The sequence below is a fragment of the Plectropomus leopardus genome, chromosome 10 (genome assembly GCF_026936395.1).
Source record: "Plectropomus leopardus strain MGB_pleo_1.0 chromosome 10, ASM2693639v1, whole genome shotgun sequence".
Taxonomy (NCBI): domain Eukaryota; kingdom Metazoa; phylum Chordata; class Actinopteri; order Perciformes; family Serranidae; genus Plectropomus; species Plectropomus leopardus.
This window is the reverse complement of record NC_142185.1, coordinates 18,128,078-18,147,860: the sequence shown is the minus strand read 5'-3', so window position 1 is coordinate 18,147,860 and position 19,783 is coordinate 18,128,078. Positions and strand designations below refer to the sequence as shown.

At 39.4% G+C, this 19,783-nt stretch overlaps 1 protein-coding gene across 4 annotated transcripts in view; it reads left to right on the top strand.

Moving 5' to 3' along the window:
- LOC121949109 (coiled-coil domain-containing protein 148-like) overlaps positions 1-19,783 on the top strand; it is a 37,656-nt gene that overhangs the window by 3,203 nt on the left and 14,670 nt on the right. For 2 of the 4 annotated variants that reach the window (XM_088083195.1, XM_042494710.2), the window contains exons 2-10: positions 1,469-1,557; positions 2,063-2,184; positions 6,163-6,266; positions 7,975-8,066; positions 8,179-8,330; positions 11,011-11,106; positions 11,282-11,457; positions 12,008-12,146; positions 17,005-17,211. In XM_088083195.1, coding sequence (XP_087939321.1) covers positions 1,503-1,557; positions 2,063-2,184; positions 6,163-6,266; positions 7,975-8,066; positions 8,179-8,330; positions 11,011-11,106; positions 11,282-11,457; positions 12,008-12,146; positions 17,005-17,211 — 1,143 coding nt within the window. In that variant the 5' untranslated portion in view covers positions 1,469-1,502. The remainder of the gene's footprint in view (positions 1-1,468; positions 1,558-2,062; positions 2,185-6,162; positions 6,267-7,974; positions 8,067-8,178; positions 8,331-11,010; positions 11,107-11,281; positions 11,458-12,007; positions 12,147-17,004; positions 17,212-19,783) is intronic. The other 2 variants (XM_088083198.1, XM_088083197.1) reach the window with 1 other exon arrangement.

Genomic DNA, 19,783 nt, shown 5'->3' with positions numbered 1-19,783 from the left:
CCACTGCAGTTAGCTGCCCCTCCATGATGAGCCTAATAGTGTCGAGAAACACTGTTTGTAGTATGAAACTGCTTTATTCAGTGTTTTTACTGGTTTTAATCACCTGGTCCATTTGTTTTGGAGAGGAAGAGATCTCTGTGGATAATTTGGCTCCTGGCTAAAATCTCCTGAACAAAGAACACTGAATGAATCCTAACTGGGATTTCACGCTTGGCACACAGGAAAAGTTGATTGCAATCTGCAGTCATCACAGCTAGATGCCACTAAATCCTACACACTGATCCTTAAAGGACCAATTAAATTTCATTTTTTAAACTTTGTTTATAAAATTACCAATAAATCTACTTTACCTTACCTTACCTTAAAGTATGGGCAATCATCCCAAGAAAATCAGCAGCTAATGTTGGGCTATATCATGGTTGGATTATGAGTCAATGGCTCCCTGGGCCCAAATATGTAAAAGGCCTCACCACATCTCCTACATATAGGCATAAGACACAGACATTGTGGTGGTTTTGCCTCTTTTTTTTTTTTACTGTCTTTTATCTTTGTCGTCTCTATGCATTTCTTTGTAGTACCATGTCTCTTTGTGGTCATTTTGTGTCTTTTTTGTTGTCTCATGTCTCTCTATTATCATTTTGTGTCCCTTAGTAGTCATTTTGTTTCTCTTTGGGTTTGTTTTGCTCATTTTTTAGTTATTTTTTTGTCTCTTTAGAGTTTCTTTGCAGTCATTTTGAGTCTCTTCCTGGTCGGTATGTGTTAACTTGAGTGACATATTGCAGGTGAAGGCCAGTGGGGCCCCCTGACAATTTAGTCCCCTTGGCCTGTGGCCGGTGGGCCTGTTCAGTAATCCAACTATGGCTACCGTTATACTCTCAATCCTTACCTTTGGTGTTACCTTGTCATTCAGCGTTAATATGTGAAAGGCGATAATTTACCTCTGCATTTCAAAAAAGAGGCCTAATTGTCCATAATGCATTCAGACCAGAGTGTCAGTTTTCATTTCTCTCAGAGATAAAATCCACTCATGCTGATTCCACACCAACCTTTTGCATATTGCACTTTTTAACTGACACAATGCCAGTGAAGCTACAATTTTTCAAAGCTTAATCCGCAACAGAGACATAGAGATGTTCCAGCAGCATATCTGATCACACCGGATGAACCATCTGTCTTCTCACAAAAATGAAAACTTGTGAGAGCCGACTGGTTTTCCAGCAATGTCATGTAGACCTTGATGGTAAAGTTGCTTTTGATGGGCTTTATTGCTTTTGGCTTGTAGCTTCCTGTTAATCTTTTGAATGACCCTACTAAAGTCAGGTACTTGTGCAGGTGCAATGTTGTCTGTTATCAGACTTTTTTACACAACCTCTGTATTTTTTACATGAAGTGATTTGGATTTAATATGATTTCACTTCAATATCAAAGTATTTTCACATAGATACTCATTTATGTCTTTATTTTGCAGGCACTGGAGAGCACACAGCTAGAGCTCAGCAGTGATGAATGGAAGGGATCTGCAAACGTTCGTTACAAACTACAGACCAGAAGATCTGGGTAAGTCAGCAGAGGCTGGGTCTGAAACCTTGCTGACCTGTGACATGGTGGCTCATTGATCTGTTGAACAGATTTGACCTGAAGTCCCAATGTTGTCTCCTCGGGTACTGTCACGGGTCGTTGATGCTTTTGTCAGTTGCAGAATTGCTTTTGTTTATTCACCTGCTTGACTCTATGTGTCACAGCTGAACCACTCAAAAAAAAACATCTGACACAGTTAGTTTGCTCTCTACAACCCCCCCTCCCCACACACACACACACACACACACACACACACACACACACACACACACACATATACACACACCTCACCCTCTTGCAGTAATTTCTGAATTACCCATACAATCTATTTGCACTCAAGTGCTGCTCTTCCTCTGCCTTTACCTCTTTTTCATTCTTTGCTGAAGTCAGCATAAAGACTTTACTTCAGACATTAAAAGTGATGAGTTTTTCAACAATTCCAATGATCCTAATTCAGCCATATCATTTGCTTTCATCCATGCAGAAAAACTGACACTGCGGATGAAAAATGGTCTTGGCAGCTCAAAGTACAAACCGGCTGAATACAAAAGACTACAGGCCATTGTTGATGCCAAACGCCTGGAGTCTGATCTAATTGGATTAAAGGTAAATTTTGGGTATCATAAATAATGTGCCTGTGCTTAAAAACAGTGTTATCATAGTATCCATTCCTGTTACATTTAATAATAAGGTGACTCAACAGAAAATGCAGAAGAATGTGCAACAACACAATGACAGAATTTTTTATCCCAGAGAGAAAGTCCTCATTACCCACTGCAGGAAGAGCATGAACTGACAAAAAGCTGATTTTAATGTGAGGTGATAAAACAGCATGTGTCCAATCAGGGTAAATAGCACATTTCTTTCCATTTGTCTACCTTTCTGTACTCTCTGTGATACTGTAAAGGGATTTTACTCCATATAAAAGCAGGTATTACATAACCTTTATAGTTTGTCCAACAACATGAAACAGAGCAGTAATATCGCTACTACACACAATAGCTTTGCCAGTTTCATGAATATTCATTTGGCTGCCCAGGGTTTCTATAAAACTGTTTGAAGTTCATAGTCATCCGACTCTGATTGGAGCAAAAAGTTAATGCTAGGGGCAATGGAGATAAGGCTGTTAGACCTGCGGTGTTTTAATTGGTAAACTGTGGTGGAAGCCTTTTAGTATCATTATGGTTGCCTGTGGCTCCTTCAACCAAGCACTCTGCATAACCTAGATAAGGCCGCCTATGTCACCCTGCTGAAAGGCAGGCTTTCTGAGCATCTCCCATTGGTGATGTGACAGGGTAAATAATTGACCAAGAGTTGCCTCGAGCATGGGATCATTTTTGCTCTCCAGGAAAGGACCAGCAGCATTGGTCTGTAGATAATGAAACCTGAACATGTTTGCTTCTTGTTAAGATTTTTTCCTTTGCAGAACTGGACAAAAAATTATAATAAAAAAATGTTCCCCAAATTCTCTGAAAGAGGACCACCCCAACTTTTCATACAGTTACAATAGGCCTTTTCCATGGAATACATTTTGACATGTCACAAGAGGAAAGCACAGGTGTAAATAATGAAATGAATTATGGATTAATTCCATTTAGCTCCTGCAGTTTCAGCATCCTGAGCTGTGAGAGAAATCACACCTTGTTTGAGATAGTGCACTTATTTACAAGGGGTGAGCAGAATACTCAGTTGAAACGAGTATCTGGTAAAGATGAAGCACTTTTTAGGTAGTGTAAGTATGAGTATCATTCAAGTAAAATGTGTCATTAGACATATTTGTGATTAAGGAAAATCCTCATTTAGTTCTTTGTTTCATGTTTTACTCAAAAATTATCTGAAGCTTTATTCTGAGATTTTCTGTAAATATTTTTCTTGTAAATCATACATTTACATAACATATGACATCTGATCAACCCGTTTTAATGTCAGGCTTAAGACAGCAATCTCAGATTAAACTCAACCCTCTGTAGACCCAAACTCCACCCATTTCAGATCTAAACCTAACCTACTCCTGAGGTAAACTCTGCCTGTTCCAAGTTCGGGATATCGAGACAGATAATTTGGTTGGTCAAACAGATACAGACACAGATACAGATAATGGTGTACTCACTCATCCCTAATATTTACCTGTCTTCATTTTTTTGAGTGTGACAATCTTGAGTAAGAAATGTTTGCTCTATATAGTGTATCCTGAAAAAATCCCACAACTGAACAAAAAATGTAGTGCCCATGGCAGGTACACTACTTTCTGCTACAATTACACAATGCAACATGCAGCTCTCTATAGGTGTGAAATCAACAGTCGGATGACACCACACCTAACTAAAATTGAGGCAGCATAGTATTGTGATTTTTTTTATTTATTATTTATTTATTTTTGTGTGTGTGGCAATATCGTATTAATGCAGGGATGTCAAGTATCAGTTTTTTCAGTCTTGTAAATTGATAATATTACAAATATGAATTAAACTTATGGTAGCCTAGTAGAATAATAAAATCAGTTGGTCTTTCATTCCAGTAATTTGCTGTAATAAATATGAGTGAAGTGAGATGAAAAGACCAAAAACTTTATCATATTAGACAAAACAAAAGAAGGTAGAAGGTAGATTTATTGGTCATTTTTTAATCAAAGTTTAAAATAGATGTTGAAAGGTTTCTGTTAGCAGCTGAAAAAAAGTAGTAAATCACAATGTTATCGCAGTGCTCATCATATCGCAACACATTTAAAATAGCAATGATATTGTATCCTGACTCAAGTATCTTGATGATATCTTATTTTCGGGCCTCTGTAGATTTCCACCCCTGTCAGTGATGACGCAAAACAATCTGATGTTGACACTAATCTCAGTGTACTGCTTTCTATAGAATAAACTTCTGACTATCATCTTCCCTATAATACATCCATGCTGACTATAACACAGGGAGCAGTAAATGAATGAGAATAGACAATAGAATGAAGCTATCATTAACGTTTCTAGTAATATCCATTGTTTTCCTGATAGGAGCCAAAATGTCTGCTGGGAAAAAAAGGATAAAATAAGAAATGTGTAAACACAATCTATTTTGACATAAGAGCAATGCATTTATACATTATCTCCATAGTCAAGCACAGACATATTTTTTTACTTTATTAAAGTATTTTGGCTAGCAGAGAAACACAGTAATTTATTGCCATGAAAATGCGTTTGGAACTTTTCAACTCTGCATTTTCAATTTGGGAGCCCTGTGCTGAAATGTTATTTCAGGGATCTGAAAAATACCATCTATTTTGTTCATGAAAGTCAAGGTTGTGATTGACTCATAAGGAATAATCCTAGTAAATCAAACTGTAAATCTGCAAGCGCCTGATTAAGAGATGACACATAACACTTTGCAAAGATATAAATACAAGAAATGGAGGCATAGATTGTCTCTAAATCAGAATGACACTAATGATAAATAAGTAATGCGCACTAAAACAGTGGAAATGGGAATCTGACTGGACAGTCTGTGGTTTAATAGTTAATATAAGATCGATAAAGGTGGATATTCAACAGAATAGGTTTATTCGGCAATGAGACTAGAAATTGGCTGATGTAGGTTTAGCTCCAGGCACAGTTTTTAGAGTCCAGCTGTGCTTATTAGACAGCCAATGCATATTAAGATCACCTGTGACACATGGCCTGGAGGGGGCACAGGATGACCTCAATTTGGCCTTTTTCTCCTCAATTTGGCCTTTTCTTTCAGAGCAGCTAGTTTCATATTGAATACTGTACATTCCAATAACTGTTGAATGGACGTCAGCCTGAGGGTAAATATATATCGTCGAACAACAACAGCAGCAGCACTTGACTCACAAATAGACAATCACAACAACATGATTCAACACCATGACTTTTGGTTTCCTTGTTATATGATATAGATTGTATCCACATATTAGTTATCTGAGATATTCTTTTGTACAATTATCTGAGCCAGTGGCCTGTGTATAAAAACACTGATACAAGACAATGAATCGCTGCACGGAGCGCTCTGAAGGAGGGCCTTGTTCTTCCATGATGAACAAAGAAAACAAATAAGAGTAGATTAAGACTTCTACCTCCCCCTTCTCTCCACATGCCTCATGCATGTCACGCATGTCTCTACTTGATTATTTTAATTTGCCGCTGTTTATTTTACTTTCATGCTTTAACAGTGATACTGTTTTGCTTGAATTACCTACGTTTATGAGCCTCTCACAGACACAATAATGGTATAAAGGCTGAGGAAAATGGCTGTACAAACATGTCCTTCACATACAGAGAGGAAGGGAACATATTCTTGTCTGTAGTATACAAAAATGATCTATTTTATGTTTCACCATCCTTGCAACATCATGATTTATGCACTTTAAAGTTGTTACACGTTTCCACTGTTGTAAAATGGTCTAGATAATTGATGCATTAAAGCAACCCAGAATCAGGTCTGTCCAGATGAAGTCAATTACTTGTAGGAGGAAATAAATGTCATGGCTAAAGTGTATTTAAATGCAAAGACTCTGGCGATTTGTTTGCTTATTACACTAACAGGGTTGATTCCCGCTGTGCATTAAACATTGTCTTGTAGGTTCAGAGGACTCGTCATGCAGCCAAGGTGACTAAGGAGAGCTCCATATTACGGCAGCACAGACAGGTGTGGAGCAGAGAGTGCCCCAGGCTGCAAAAGGCTGAGTAAGAGCCCCCTATTACTCCCTGTCATTATCTGCTGCAGTTTTCTGGATCTGCTATTACCCCCCGCAACCGCTCCACTTAAGCTCCATTGAGCTCAGATAGGACCCTGCGTTAAAAAATAGGGGGGGGGGCAAAGAAAAAAATGCATCAGCAAGAAAACAAGTAGAGAAGAGGAGGAAGATTTAAGCTGATTTTCTCGCAGCGATGACATTGTATTAAAAGGTGAGAAACAGAGAGAAGTGAGGGCTTTGAACTGTGTGGGGGGACAGAGGAATAAGCTGAATGGAGAAACACTCTCCCTCTGCGTGCTGAGGCAAAAGTGTGGGGCTGGGGCCCCAGCGGTGTCATGCCTTGTGAAGTGAGAAGGGCAGCACTAGCTCTGGGGTGCAGCTTGTTTGGCTGCGTAATGACTGTGTCTGAGCCACCCAAGGTTAATGATGTACACAAGCGTGAGCCTCAGTAATGAGCCGAGTCATAAAGATGTGCCACTGCTTGCAACTCTCTACGCATATATCTAGTTAAAATACCACGGGATTCAAAAGCCACCTTGTCATATGGTACAACAGGCAAGTATATCTCTATGGTTACTACCTTTTTTCACAATCGTGTCAGCCTCTGAGCCAGTTAGTAAGAAATAAACAATCACTGTAACATCCTCCGTAGGCCTGTTTCTGTGATGCTGCCCACAGCAACAAGACATATTTTCCGCAATGTTTGGAAAGACTCTTTCAGTCAAGTGTGAGATAATGTGTGATAGTCAGAGGCAAACTTAGATCTGGTCCCATCACACCGCCATATCTCTATCCATATAAAATGAGTCATACTTGTATGCAGTGGTGGAAAGCAGCTTCTTACATTCATGTAAGTACCTTACTTAGGTACAAGTTTCAGGCACCAGCACTTTATTCGCATTATTCAGTTTTAGAAAACTGTTCACCCAAAAAATCCAAAATGTGTTTTTCCTCTTACCTGTAGTGCTATTTATTATTATAGGATCATTTTTGTTTGTGTTGCATTTTGTTGAGTGTTGGCGATATCGGCCATAGAGATGTCTGCTTTCTCTTCCGTGTAGGGAACTAAATGGCACTCAACTTTTGTTGCTCAAAGCAAGAAAAAAACATATAAATAAGACAATAGCAATGTCTCTCACCAGAAATCATGACCTGGTTACTTAAGATAATCCACAGACCTTGCTGTGAGCAGTTTGTGTAATGTTATAGCAAGTTAAGTGGTGCTAGGTGAGCTATCATAATGTACGCCTAGGCCTACTTCCTTACAGTTGAAAGGTTTCATGAAGAAGCTATTTTCTTGCCTAAACTGATAAACTGCACTGCAGGTGAGAGGAAAAATATGTAGTTTTGATATTGGGATAAACTGTCCCTTTAATGTGCCTGTGCAGTTCTATTTCAATGCATTCATTTCACAGATTAGTTAGTTTGTATAATCTGATTATCTACACAAAATACTTTTGGCACTGTCAGTGTATTCTCATGCTAATATTTATCTACTTTTCAAATTAAATTTGAAGGCAGACTACAGATTACTATACTTCCACTGCTGGTTGTATGTACTCAGTAAGAAGAAGGTTTGGTGAACTCATAACTGCATTGTATATCTTGGTTGCTAATGTTAGTTTAGCAATACTCATAGGGTTGATTAACTAATGCAGTTGTAATTAACACGGCTTTCTGTTTCTCTCATGAAACAGGGACACAGCTGAGAAAGACGTCAATGATTTTCTGAAACAGATCAGGCCAAATGGTAGAACAGATACTGCCATCTTCTGTCTTCAAGATTATGGTAAACATCACTAACATTTTATAATACCATTAGTGACTGTATCTCCACCGGTCTCTGCTGTTTACAAGAACTACAGTAATATGTGTCCTTGTATGTATGTGTTGGGGTTTAGGGCTGCTCTTAGAGAGGGAGCGGGAGGCATTCAGGAAAGCCACAGTGGAGCCTGTTCATCAGCTCAGGGATGACCTGCGCTTCAGACTGGGTGAAGTACAAAATCAGCAAGTCACTGTCCATCGATCAAACTGGGAACAAGTAATACAGCAGGTATCTGTGAGATATGAAATAAAGTTGTGTCCACAGTGACTTTGATAAATGAGTTTAATGTGAAGAAAGGTAGCAGAAAGGCAAGATTTCTAAAGCTATAAAGAGTTATGATCCCTTTTGCTACACCTGGTTTAAGAATTTAAATGGTTTAGTTTTAGAATACTTGCATCTTAGAGCTCAAGTCCCTAGCTGTTAGTGAGACATTTGGGAATAAAGCCCTCAGTGATGAATCTTAGCTGTGCTCACTCTCTCTGCAGGTACCAAAACAATCTGTCCTGCACATCCAACAGAGGTTTAAACTCTACTGCTTGTTCACACAATGATCCCACCTCGCGCACAGAGTCGTATTCACTGTTCATGAATCTCTTGTTTGTTAGATGTCCACAGTCCTTAAGTCACCAAGTCTGCTTTTGACTCACAGAGGCTTTTTGCAAGCCCTAGAGATGAATGGTGAGATTAAGGAATAAGCAGGGGTCTTTAAAGACAGACTATACTTGGAATGAACCGTCTGCTAGCCATTTTGTCTCCTCTGTGCAGCTCACTCATGCTTATTTCGTTCCCATGACCCCCTCTAGTCTTGCTGGCCCACAGCCTCTAGCCACCTGATTGCATAGGCACAATGGGACAAACCCTCTGCCCACACACACATGCAGCCACAGTGCCTTTGCTCTATGTCTTTTTTCATGTCTTTTGTCTGCTTTTTCTATTTCTTATTTCATCAGGTTACTGTTGACTCACAACAATCAGAGATCCTTTTATCCTTCTCAGGTGCTATATAATTATACTTCCATCTGCCAGTGTTTTAAATCTGTCTGTGTAGCTGTTTATGTTTTGTGTCTTGTTTTGTTGATTGCTTCTGTTTTTATGTAGTAATGTAATATGATTCTGTCTTTTATGTGCTGCAGAAAAGAAACTTGCTTTAAACCAGTTTTAACTGAGCCAGGGCAGTTTAACTGTTACACATTTAATGTTGCTTTTAATGTTTTCTTAAATGAATGAAAACCAAAGACTCTGCAGAAAACTTGCATCACATTAAGTGCTAATAAATAAAAAGGCAATTAAAAGGCAGTAAGAGTGAAATTTACTGTATGCCATGTTACTGGCTGTTGAAGATTTGATGAATGAATCTTTTGACACCATACATTATCATTCTACAGATTTGAGAGTGAGGTTAAGGCTGAAACTATCAATATATCAATCAGAGGTATTTCTCCTTATGCTGTGTTCAGACTATGAGAGACACAGCAACAGTCTACAAGTCATTTTCGATGGAAGATGGTGACATGAAGCTAGACAGTGACACCAGACACTTGTCACTGCTGACAGGCGTGACGCTCCACAAATCAAAGTTGAGCTGATGTCAACTTTTTTTGGCACTCCAATGAGCTGTGGTACTGTGTTATTTAGCTAAGTTAGATGCTGCTATGCTAGTTTCATGTGCATTGCAGTGCACACAGTGATGCAATACAGCAGAAAAATGTTAAAATGTGGCTCATACACTGATCATAAGAGTATTTCTTTTTTTTTTTTGACCAGGTTTAAATTTCAGATGACATTTATCTGAGGTGCTTTGAGGCAAGTAGCAGACACACACACAAGCCTGTGACGACATAACTATGTTTATGAACGTCTGAGCAACACTTCAACAGCGACTCTGCGATAACATAGCTGGTGGTCATGTTGCTGTGTTGTCTCTCGTAGTGTGAAAACAACATTGAGTCATTTTGTGCAAGTTAGTAAATAGATAAACAAAGATAACACTTGTCAATCGATCCATCCATCATCCTATTTTCACTATTACTTTTACCTTTATATTACTGATGTATGGTATGTTTTGTGAATTTACAGAATGGGTCCCCAACTTTATCATGCATTAATCCCATCTATGTCCATAACACCTGCATGTATAAAAAGTCCATGACTTATTGTGCAACATAATAGTAGAGCTGGGCAATGTGGTTGAAAAAAATAAAATTTCAATATTTTTAAGCTTTGCACTGCACCATACTGCAAAGTTGTCAGTAATCAGAACGTGGAGCACATCTGTGAATGTATTGTTTTTTTTTCCCTGCTTCCTTTCGTCTGTAAATTGCTACAACAAAATACTTGTATTTATAAAAATGGAAATACTCCCATTTTAATTGTAATGTCTGTGTTCCCTTTCTGAGATGGAGAAACAGGCCTAATTATTTGATAAGCATCGTCTCATTTCTAACTAGCTGTTTTCCTCCTTCTGATATCTAGCATCTTGGGAAATAAGCAGTTACTGATTACTTGCTATTACCGAATCATTCTGATGATAAATGTTTTTGAATCTAGACGTCTGAGAGAACAGAGGGGACCTCAGTTCAACTAGTACTGCTGATGGGAGCAGACGTAGCATAACGAAAGGGAAAAAATGTTTGAGCTGATAGCTGTGATCTCTTGACTCGCCTCCCCAGTCACAACTTTGTTTAAGCTGTAAGAAGTAGAAGGGAGTTTTTTTCTCAAAGCATTATTGATATAAGAGGAATTCTTGGAGGCAAGACGTGGAACAATTTAGTCCATTTGATAGTAAGGTGGCAGTTCATACTTGCCAGTTTGATTTCCCTGGACAAAAGCAGGTCATACTGTGCTATCATGCTTGTTTTCTAAGCCTGTATTTAAGACAATGTCTTCTTTTTTATCCTTAAATCACCAGATCAACTTTGTGAAAAACCAGCAAGATGACATAACTGCGAAACTTCATGCAGAGTACCTGGTTGTGGAGGAGGAAATCATTGCCCTTGGTTTAGAGGTAAGTTTCTTGCTGTAGGTTATAGACATCCTCCTTGTGTTTTGAAAAATCAATTTCCACTCTGTATTAAAGCGATAATATGATCTTTAGAGGTGAGCGCTTCAGTGCATCACCAAAGCAAATATCTAAACATTTTAATGTATTTCCTAAATATGGTCCTAATGTCCTTCCACAGAAATATCTTACTTCAGATGATGTGGCAAACATAGAAATAATTCCAGAGGAGGTTTTGGATTCAGACTGCCCTTACCCAGAGCTGAAGGAATCCCTGATCCAGGCCTTCCACTCCCTGTCGGAAAGGTGCAAGTGCAGCCTACAGAGTCTCCAAGATCAATTGCAAAGAACGGACAGGTATGGCCTGAGGACAAATGAAGTTCAGCTTAGCTTCTTTTTCATAATTCTAAGTGCTTACACTTCGATTGAATGAGAAAATTGTAGTGATTTTTGCAGCTGATCTGGAGTACATATACGACGATACTCCCTTTAATATCTCACTCAGTGTTCATAGAAATAGGCTTTTAATGATTCTCAGCCATCCTTTTTGATAAATACAGGTATAGGCAGAGTGTAGCTGGGCAGATCATGATGAAAGATTAAAAACTCAGCAGGACATCAACGGCATATAGAGGCACAGCCGCTTCACTCCCCTGGAGGCTGACTGTATCAATGTCTCTTGATTCTTATTTCCATATGATCTGTGTCTATATAGCACTGTCACAGTCTTTGTGTGACAGTTCAGCTCAGTGTGGTATAAGCACTGGCAGCTTCTATGAGTAATTTGCAATTTATCAATATGTACCCTTAAGAGCTGAACTAAAATGGAGGAAAGGGAAGATATAATGTCATGGTATTATTTATTTTGCTCTATGATCATGTGTTTTCTTGGCTGAAATCTGTTCAGGTTCTGTGGCTGGTGTGCCGACGACCACCAACGTTTCCAGTTCACTTTGTCTCAGTACACTCCCAGCATACCCAACCACAGAGCACTCTACATGGACATGCTGCAAAGAATCTTCCCTGAGAAATCTCGACTAGAGCTGGTCAGTACTTTGAAAATAAAGTAACAAAATATGTTGAAGAAAAGAAAATTGATTAAATGCATATTAAATTGATCAAATAAGTTTATCAAATGGAAGAGTTACAATTCATGTTAAGTAAAACCACAGGCATGCATGCAGGGTTCTGTGTTGACCTGGAACATTGTACATTTGATTTTCTCCATATCGCCCAACTCTAAATAATCATTTTTCTTGGGAAGTTTACTAAGAGAATTTCTCTCTTTTTCAATCCTGTTTACATTATAGCCCCTCTCCCACTGCACAAAAAAACACTAGACCACACAAACATCTGGCTTTTGTATGTATTAGGAAAGGTTAGAATTTGCATTCACATCTGGGTCAAATGACTCTGCAGGAGTGATGGAAATATAACACCTGGGTGAACGTGCAAATTTTAGCCTCTTTGACAGTGAGATGCAATGACGCACCACCACCACAAAATACCTTTTTACTCCGCCCAAGCAGTGCTCAAACATTGTTCCAAATTATACCCCTTTCCTACCAAAATTAGCATGTGCACGCAGGTTTTTCATGCATAGATAAACCCACTAACAAAAGGCCATAGACTGCTTTCCCATTGCCAGAGGAGCAAAGCTTGTACACGGCTCTACAGCAGATGAGTGTGCCTTTTGTGTGTGTGTGTGGGGGGAGTTTGTGTTGGTGTGCCTGTGCAACGTCATGGATGGACCAGGTCGCAGGTAAACAGTGGAGAGAAAAATCTTGGCACTATTGCCCACTGCCCTTATTAATTTTTCTCTCTGCACACAAACCACACACACATAGCACATACCCACTTTCATAGATGGACACACACACACATTCATGTACTGTATTGACACCCTTCCACTCACACCCATCTCAAACTGTAACTCCCTTCCCCGGTCTGAAGCCTCCCTGCAGTGTGCGTCCCCTGCTCCCTGATCAATGTAGCACTGCAGCCTTAGCCAAGCAGAGAGACACTCAGATAAGCCAGGACAATGAGCTGCTCAGCACGCTGCAGGATGTACCATGTCACCCACTGTGGACAGCTCGCTCACGCCACCGCCTAGCATTGCCATGACAACCGCCAGCCGCGCTCTCCTCCCTCACCCGCACCCAGAGACCTGTCCTCATATCAGTTCCAGCTGGGTGCTGCATTTAGAGCTGTGATTGTTGAGCCTTTGGGGGGGTTGTAAGAAGGAGAGATGTGTCTCTCAACTGTCTTCCTCTGCACTTTTCACTTCCTCAGAAACAGACCCAGAGTTGGTTGATGTAGTGCTTACTCCACCTAATTCAGCTATTAGTCATAATTAAGCTGGCTTGCGTGCAGTGGATAATCAGTGTGAACTACAGATTGAGTTGCTGAAACCCCACTGATTAAGTGCATGAATGCTATCCTGATATCAGTGTTTGGGAAAAAGAAAAGTTGATTTTATGCATGCTCTCTTGGCGTTTTCTGTAAATGAACAAGTGTGGCATTGATTAGTATCCAGTAAGCTCAAAGGATGGTCCCCAAGTTGAAGTGAGCTCTGCATCTGTATATTTTTGGCTTCATTAGTAATTAAGTGGAAAAATAAGGATCCTGTCTGTTAAGCAGCAGTCTGCTTCAGGCAGATATTTCCCTTGTATTGGTTGAGGGAAAAATGATTCCCATTGCTTTTACAGACATATGGGTTGATTAGAAATTCTATAGTTAGCACTTTGATTACAGATGTTGTTTCTGTGAACGTCTTAGCCCTTCTTTTTTTTCACCTCAGAGCATTGAATGCTGCTCCTGTTTGAGCCTTGATATTTTCCTCACCTGCCATTTACTTCCATTTGCGTGCAATCATTTCAAGATGAAAGCATCCTTTTCTGTCCCTTCTGTGAGTCTTATTTAAATTCTAATGCACGATACAGCAGCTCTGTTTTATAGCCAGATAGCAGGTGAGACATATTACCACAGTTAAAGGGTTTGTGCAGTGTAACAATTTAAGAGCGTTGGTGATAAATTAGCTCCCATATCTCTTCAAATTGCTCGCGGTATCCGCTGTTTGGAATATTCTCTCTTTCTGCAAGGGTTAGATTGGGAAGAATAGTTTGAGAGAACCGTTTTTAGGAATTTTACTTTAAAAATGTGAGTTTTGTGAGATTTAAGTTTCTCCTCTTTGAACTTGCAGAGAAATATCCAAAGGAAAATTGAGCAGTAGCAGAGGGTTTAGAGAGTTACATTAGTGGCATTTCCTCACTTATCTCTCTTGATCCCAACATAAAATATGTTCTTACAGCCAAGGCCGCAGGTTTTTGTTTTAACACAGGGGGAGGACACAAATGAAACAGGGGGGGTGGGGTGCCTTCCTTTATGAAATTTTGAGCATCAGAAACTTAATTTCCAGCATTATGGTGAATTTTATGCATCAATTTGTGCCTTTTCTGCAGCAATTTATGGTGGAAATGTATTTAATTTCATCAAAGTAAAAATCCTCTATTGGCCTTGGAACCCAAGCATATTGGTGTGATTTCTTTCTAAAACATGAAAAAAAGGCAATGAGCAACTCAGAAGAAATTTTAAAAAATCATTTTCAAAAATCTTGGGCAAAAAGCTATATTATAGCTTATTATAATTCTAAGAATGTTTTCCAGGTCATTTATTTATTAGTTTAACTTTTGTTTACCTTATCTTTTTGTTTTAGATTGTGATTGTGTGTGTTTGTGTGTGTGTGTGTGTGTGTGTGTGTGTGTGTTTTTGTGTGTGTGTGTTTGTGTGTGTGTTTGTGTTTGTGTTTGTGTTTGTAATATTTCTTTTTTTTTTTTTTTTTTACTAATTTTCAGGTAATTTTCTTGTTTTCTTGTGCTATTTACCAATTTATGTTAATTTGGGGGTAATTTCTTTCATTGCTCATTTTCTTTTCCCATGTTTTTGGGAGAAATTAAGCTAATTTCTCAGGTTTCAAAGGGTTACATGCTTTAATTGGGTGGGGAGTGAGGGTTGGAATATATTCCTTGCATCCCTTGCCTCTCCTCTCTCCTGCATCACCTTCATCCACTGCGTACCTTGCGTCCCCTATGCCAACTGCATCCCTTCAAAATCTGCACCTATATGCTTATGGCAGTTTTTCTGACCTCTAACTACAATCCATGTGCATATCAATATCTCTTTATACTGGATATGTTTTCGCTGTTCCTTTTGTTGACCTTAAGTTGAACTAGTCCCTCCTGCAGTTTCCAACAAGCTTAGAGAGGACATCCCCCTCTGCTGGATGGGGCTCTTTATTGTCTATTATGCCTCCCTCTTTGATGTCCTCTCATAACTATTTGAAGGCCAACAGAGTGCCAGCAGGATTTCATAGTAATGTACTCATAATGTTCCAAGGAAATAGTGGAAATAATTCATACTTCTTACCTTTTCTGACTCTGTCTGGGCAGCCAGCTTTATTTTGTCCTTTGTGTGTCTCACTCCTCATGGAGACAGCACTCCGCAAAGGCAGTGTGGATGTAGCAGCTAAACTAAATGTCGTGCCACTTTATGAGTGCACTGCAGACACAGTGCGGAGGATGGTTCCACATGCATACTATGTCTTATTGTGTTGTTTAAAACATAATTCGCACGACAAGTGTGAACACGCGAGCATGTAAGCATACACATTACTGTGTTCATACTCACTTATAGCAACACAAGACAGGCAAGGGTAGTGAAGGAGAGGGCAAGAGAAAGTGACGAACAGAGGGTGGATCTTCCTCAAGTTCTAAAGTTGTGCATTAATAAACAGGATTTGCTCGACTGCCTCTGGCGCTTCTGTTCCGTTGGCAGGTCTGTCAGCTCACTCATTTTCAATAAAACCAGTCAGCCGTCTAATGCCTTCCCACCGTCAGTTAGCCGCTATTAGCCCATAGATGAATATCATTCCCTCTGTTCCAATGAAGCAGCCAAGTGATGCAGCCTCTGTGAGTACTGACACAATGATGAATAGCTACAGGCAGCCCTCACACAGAAAGGAACTGTTTTCCTTCAGGACATTTCACAGACAGGAGAGAGGGACCATTTTATACACCAAGCAGAGCCAGATCTGACATCGAGTTTTCCCCATGGTCCTGCTGCCATTATTATAGACAGTATATCATGTAAGGGTGTTTGTGGATTTCTGTTTGCGTGTCATCAATTTTGCACAACACGGTGTATTATACAGCAGTGTTGCCCTTTTGAGCTGCAGTGCTACAATCTTGCACACTTATTTCTTCAGATTCATCCATCAATTTTTGCTTCAGGTAATGATTTTTGTTCAAGGCATCTATTGACAGATATGGTACATTCTATTCATAACTATATTTGCATTAGTTTATAATCACCTGAAATTGAGAATCTTGTTTTACCTTAGAATGAGACCTTTACGTTTACGTATGAAGCAGGTCCTCTCCCACGGAGTCTGCCGTGTGGTTCTACAGTAGCTCAAAACGAACAAACCAAACACTGGCTCTACCAAGGCCCTTTGTGTTTTCACATAGGCCACTGTGGCTCTACATGCTACATGCATACAACAACCCAATTTTACGTATTTGACATTATGCAAAAGTAAAACATCTAAATTCTAAGTAAAATGAAATATAAATTCTGTGACCAAGCACCAGTCTTATGTGAGGTCAGAGTTAAAAGGGATGACATATAGTTTGGAAGTATCTGTTTTAAAGCTTTATAGATGAATAAAAAACAACCTTTTGGTAAAGATGGTAGTGGTGGGTCTTTTTGGGATCACAGGTTGTGAACTCTACTGCTTATTACTTATATACAATTAATGAGCTCGATCAAGGAAGACATTCAGTTTTTGCCTCCGTGTCACCTCATTTCATGTGCAAACACCCTCTCATTGCATGTTGTTTCTTCCAGATGGAGCATGAACGTGTGTGGGACTGGCAGCGCTTCACCCAGGCACAGCTGAGAGTGGTGACCCAACAGTGTCAGCGGGACCAGGAAGAGCTGCTGGCAAGAGCCCTGGTCACCCTGCAGGAGGCGAGACATGCCCACCAGGAGGAGCTGGAGCTCCACAGAGTCCACCAGCACCAGCAGGACATCTGCTCGCATCTCAGAGAGAAGGTTAGTGTCTGGCATACCTTCACACCGGGAGCTGTCACATTTAAGGAACATTTCCAGCTTTATGAGACGGCACTTTTTATGTTAGCAATTATACAGTTCTGTGCCTACAAACCCGTAGTTAATCCCTTCAGAAAGTGGATGTATAACTTTAATATTATACTTCTACAGCTTACACAGTAGGAGCTCTCTGTGGTGTGCTTCTCAGGCACACTCACTTACATCTGCTGGTGTTTTGGGCAGAATTCAGCTGGCTTTCAGTATATATTAAGCATGATATCCTTTTCCAGCTTTCACATGTGTAGATGTGAGGGAGCAGACAGTCTGACTGCCTTCTTGTGTACAGTATATGTGCTGACGAGGCTGCATATCACGCCAGGCTGCCTGACAGCATCTCTCGCTTTAGCTGCCACTTGGGATGGGCTGTGAATGCAAACAAGCTAATAAGGATGGTCTTGCAAACATGATGTTGCTGTCTCTGAGGGGTTCTAGTTTACATTCACACAACAAACAAGTTACTCATGTGAACAAATCCATGTGTTGTTGATGCAGTGCTGTACAAATTGAATTTGCTTTGCCTGCCAGTTTAAAGAAAATGGTGCTGATGTCCTGTGGCTGATTAGATAAAAAGAGTCTCTGATGTAGGAAGGGAGGGTTGCTGTGGGCCATCATCACTGAGTCTAGTTTTGTCAACAACAGGACTTTTAGCTAAAGCGGGGGCAACACGCTGGTTAATCTTTTTTTTTACAGGAACGAAGGTCCTAGGTTGGCTTCCTTGAGACCCGTGGAGTTTGAATGTGCTCACTACCTTTGCATCAATTACTAATATCTCTTTTTAATTGCTTTGGAAACCAAAAATCTCAGATTTACTCTTTTGTGGATATGTAACAAGCTCTTTGCAGATACCCGCCCATTTAGCTCCCAATTTTTAGATTAAAAAACAGTAACTATAAAGGAATTTGTGTATATGCATTTATGCAGTTTACTCAGGGACATAATCACCTAGTTAACATTCAGGGGGGCGGGGGGCATTTTCAGCCTACACCTTCTGCTACCCAACCCTGCAGGGGGTCAAGGAATTCCCCTCAGGATACATTTTTAGAGGCTTAACAGCTAAAATGCCAATTTTAAAACATTTTGAAACAAAAATCTTAGATCAGGGGTTCTCAAAGTTTTTACCATTTTTAATAGCCAGTACATAAAGGGGTTGAAAAGGTGCTCACACTGACTTTTATTGACATTTTCTATGGCATCCTACTCTATGTTTTTTTGACTGACTTTTTATGACATACTTTGACATTTTAAACATCTTTATAACACATTATACTATGACTTTAAATGACATTTGTCAACATTGTAGTGACATAATATTTTATGATTTTTGTTGTGATATTGTCATGGCATAGTAACACTTTACAAAAAAAATAATGATTGAAAGTGTTATAGCCTATATAACAATCATATTACATTATAATTTTCCACAGAGAGATGGTACAGCACATTTACATTGTTTGTATCAATCACCAGCAGTTAAGCAAGGGCTTCTGCAGGGGTACAGGCAACACCATTTGCAGTACTGCTGTACACTGTAATACTAGACACAGTAATAATAAGAATAATAAAAGCTGTAATAGTTGTACGTTTGTTAAGTTTATTCAGGATTATGGTTAAGGTCGCTAAAAATTATTATGGACACCAGTGCATGGTTTCCTGTCGAAGCATAGCAATTTTTTTTCATTATATATATTTTTATCAGTATAGTGGGAGGACATTTTGTGCATATTTGAATATTGGGGGAATGTGTCATTACAGGTAGGCAATTACCATATATTCCACTGTAAGTGAAGAACATTCATGGAGGGTCAAGCCAGGTATGTTGTAAACTGGCAAAACAACAATCTGCAGGGATATTTGCTGAGGTCCCCATGCTGGGACAATGGGAAAACAACAATATATGACCTTTCCTGTACCACTCACTTTGTACGATAGTTTATTTTTCACATCTGTGTCACACTTACAGAATTTTCCCTATTTAGACTTTGTCCCCATCGTTTAATTTTCAAGCAAGGATGCAAAAGGCTTAAAAACTGGCTCTTCATTTCACAAGCTGCACCTAAACTGTGCAACTTGTAAACATAACCAGCACTCTCATCTCTTGACACTAAAATTTCAAGACAGTTTCAAAAGAGGCTGACAATTGGTTTTTTTTTTCAAATGCTTCCTGTCTCGTATTTATGGAGAGAGGTGCCGAATTCAAGCACATGCAATCTCAATTTGCATTAATCTCCTAAACATTCAAGGGGGTATGCTGAGCACAAAAATGAGGAAAGTTAAGGGAATGTTACTCAGCTTTGGAGTGATAGAGTTAAAGTTTATAGATGGAAAAAGCAAAACAATTCTGGAGGTTTTTATTCTCTTGAATGTTCAAGCATGCTCACCAGGAGAGAACTTGGCCAGCGACCCCTGTCTTAAAACATGACATTATTGTATCACCTTGAAATGAAAAACATCAATTGTAGTGTATTTTCCACACTGAAAGTCTACTTTAGTAAAAAGTTTTGTTGTATGTTTTAAC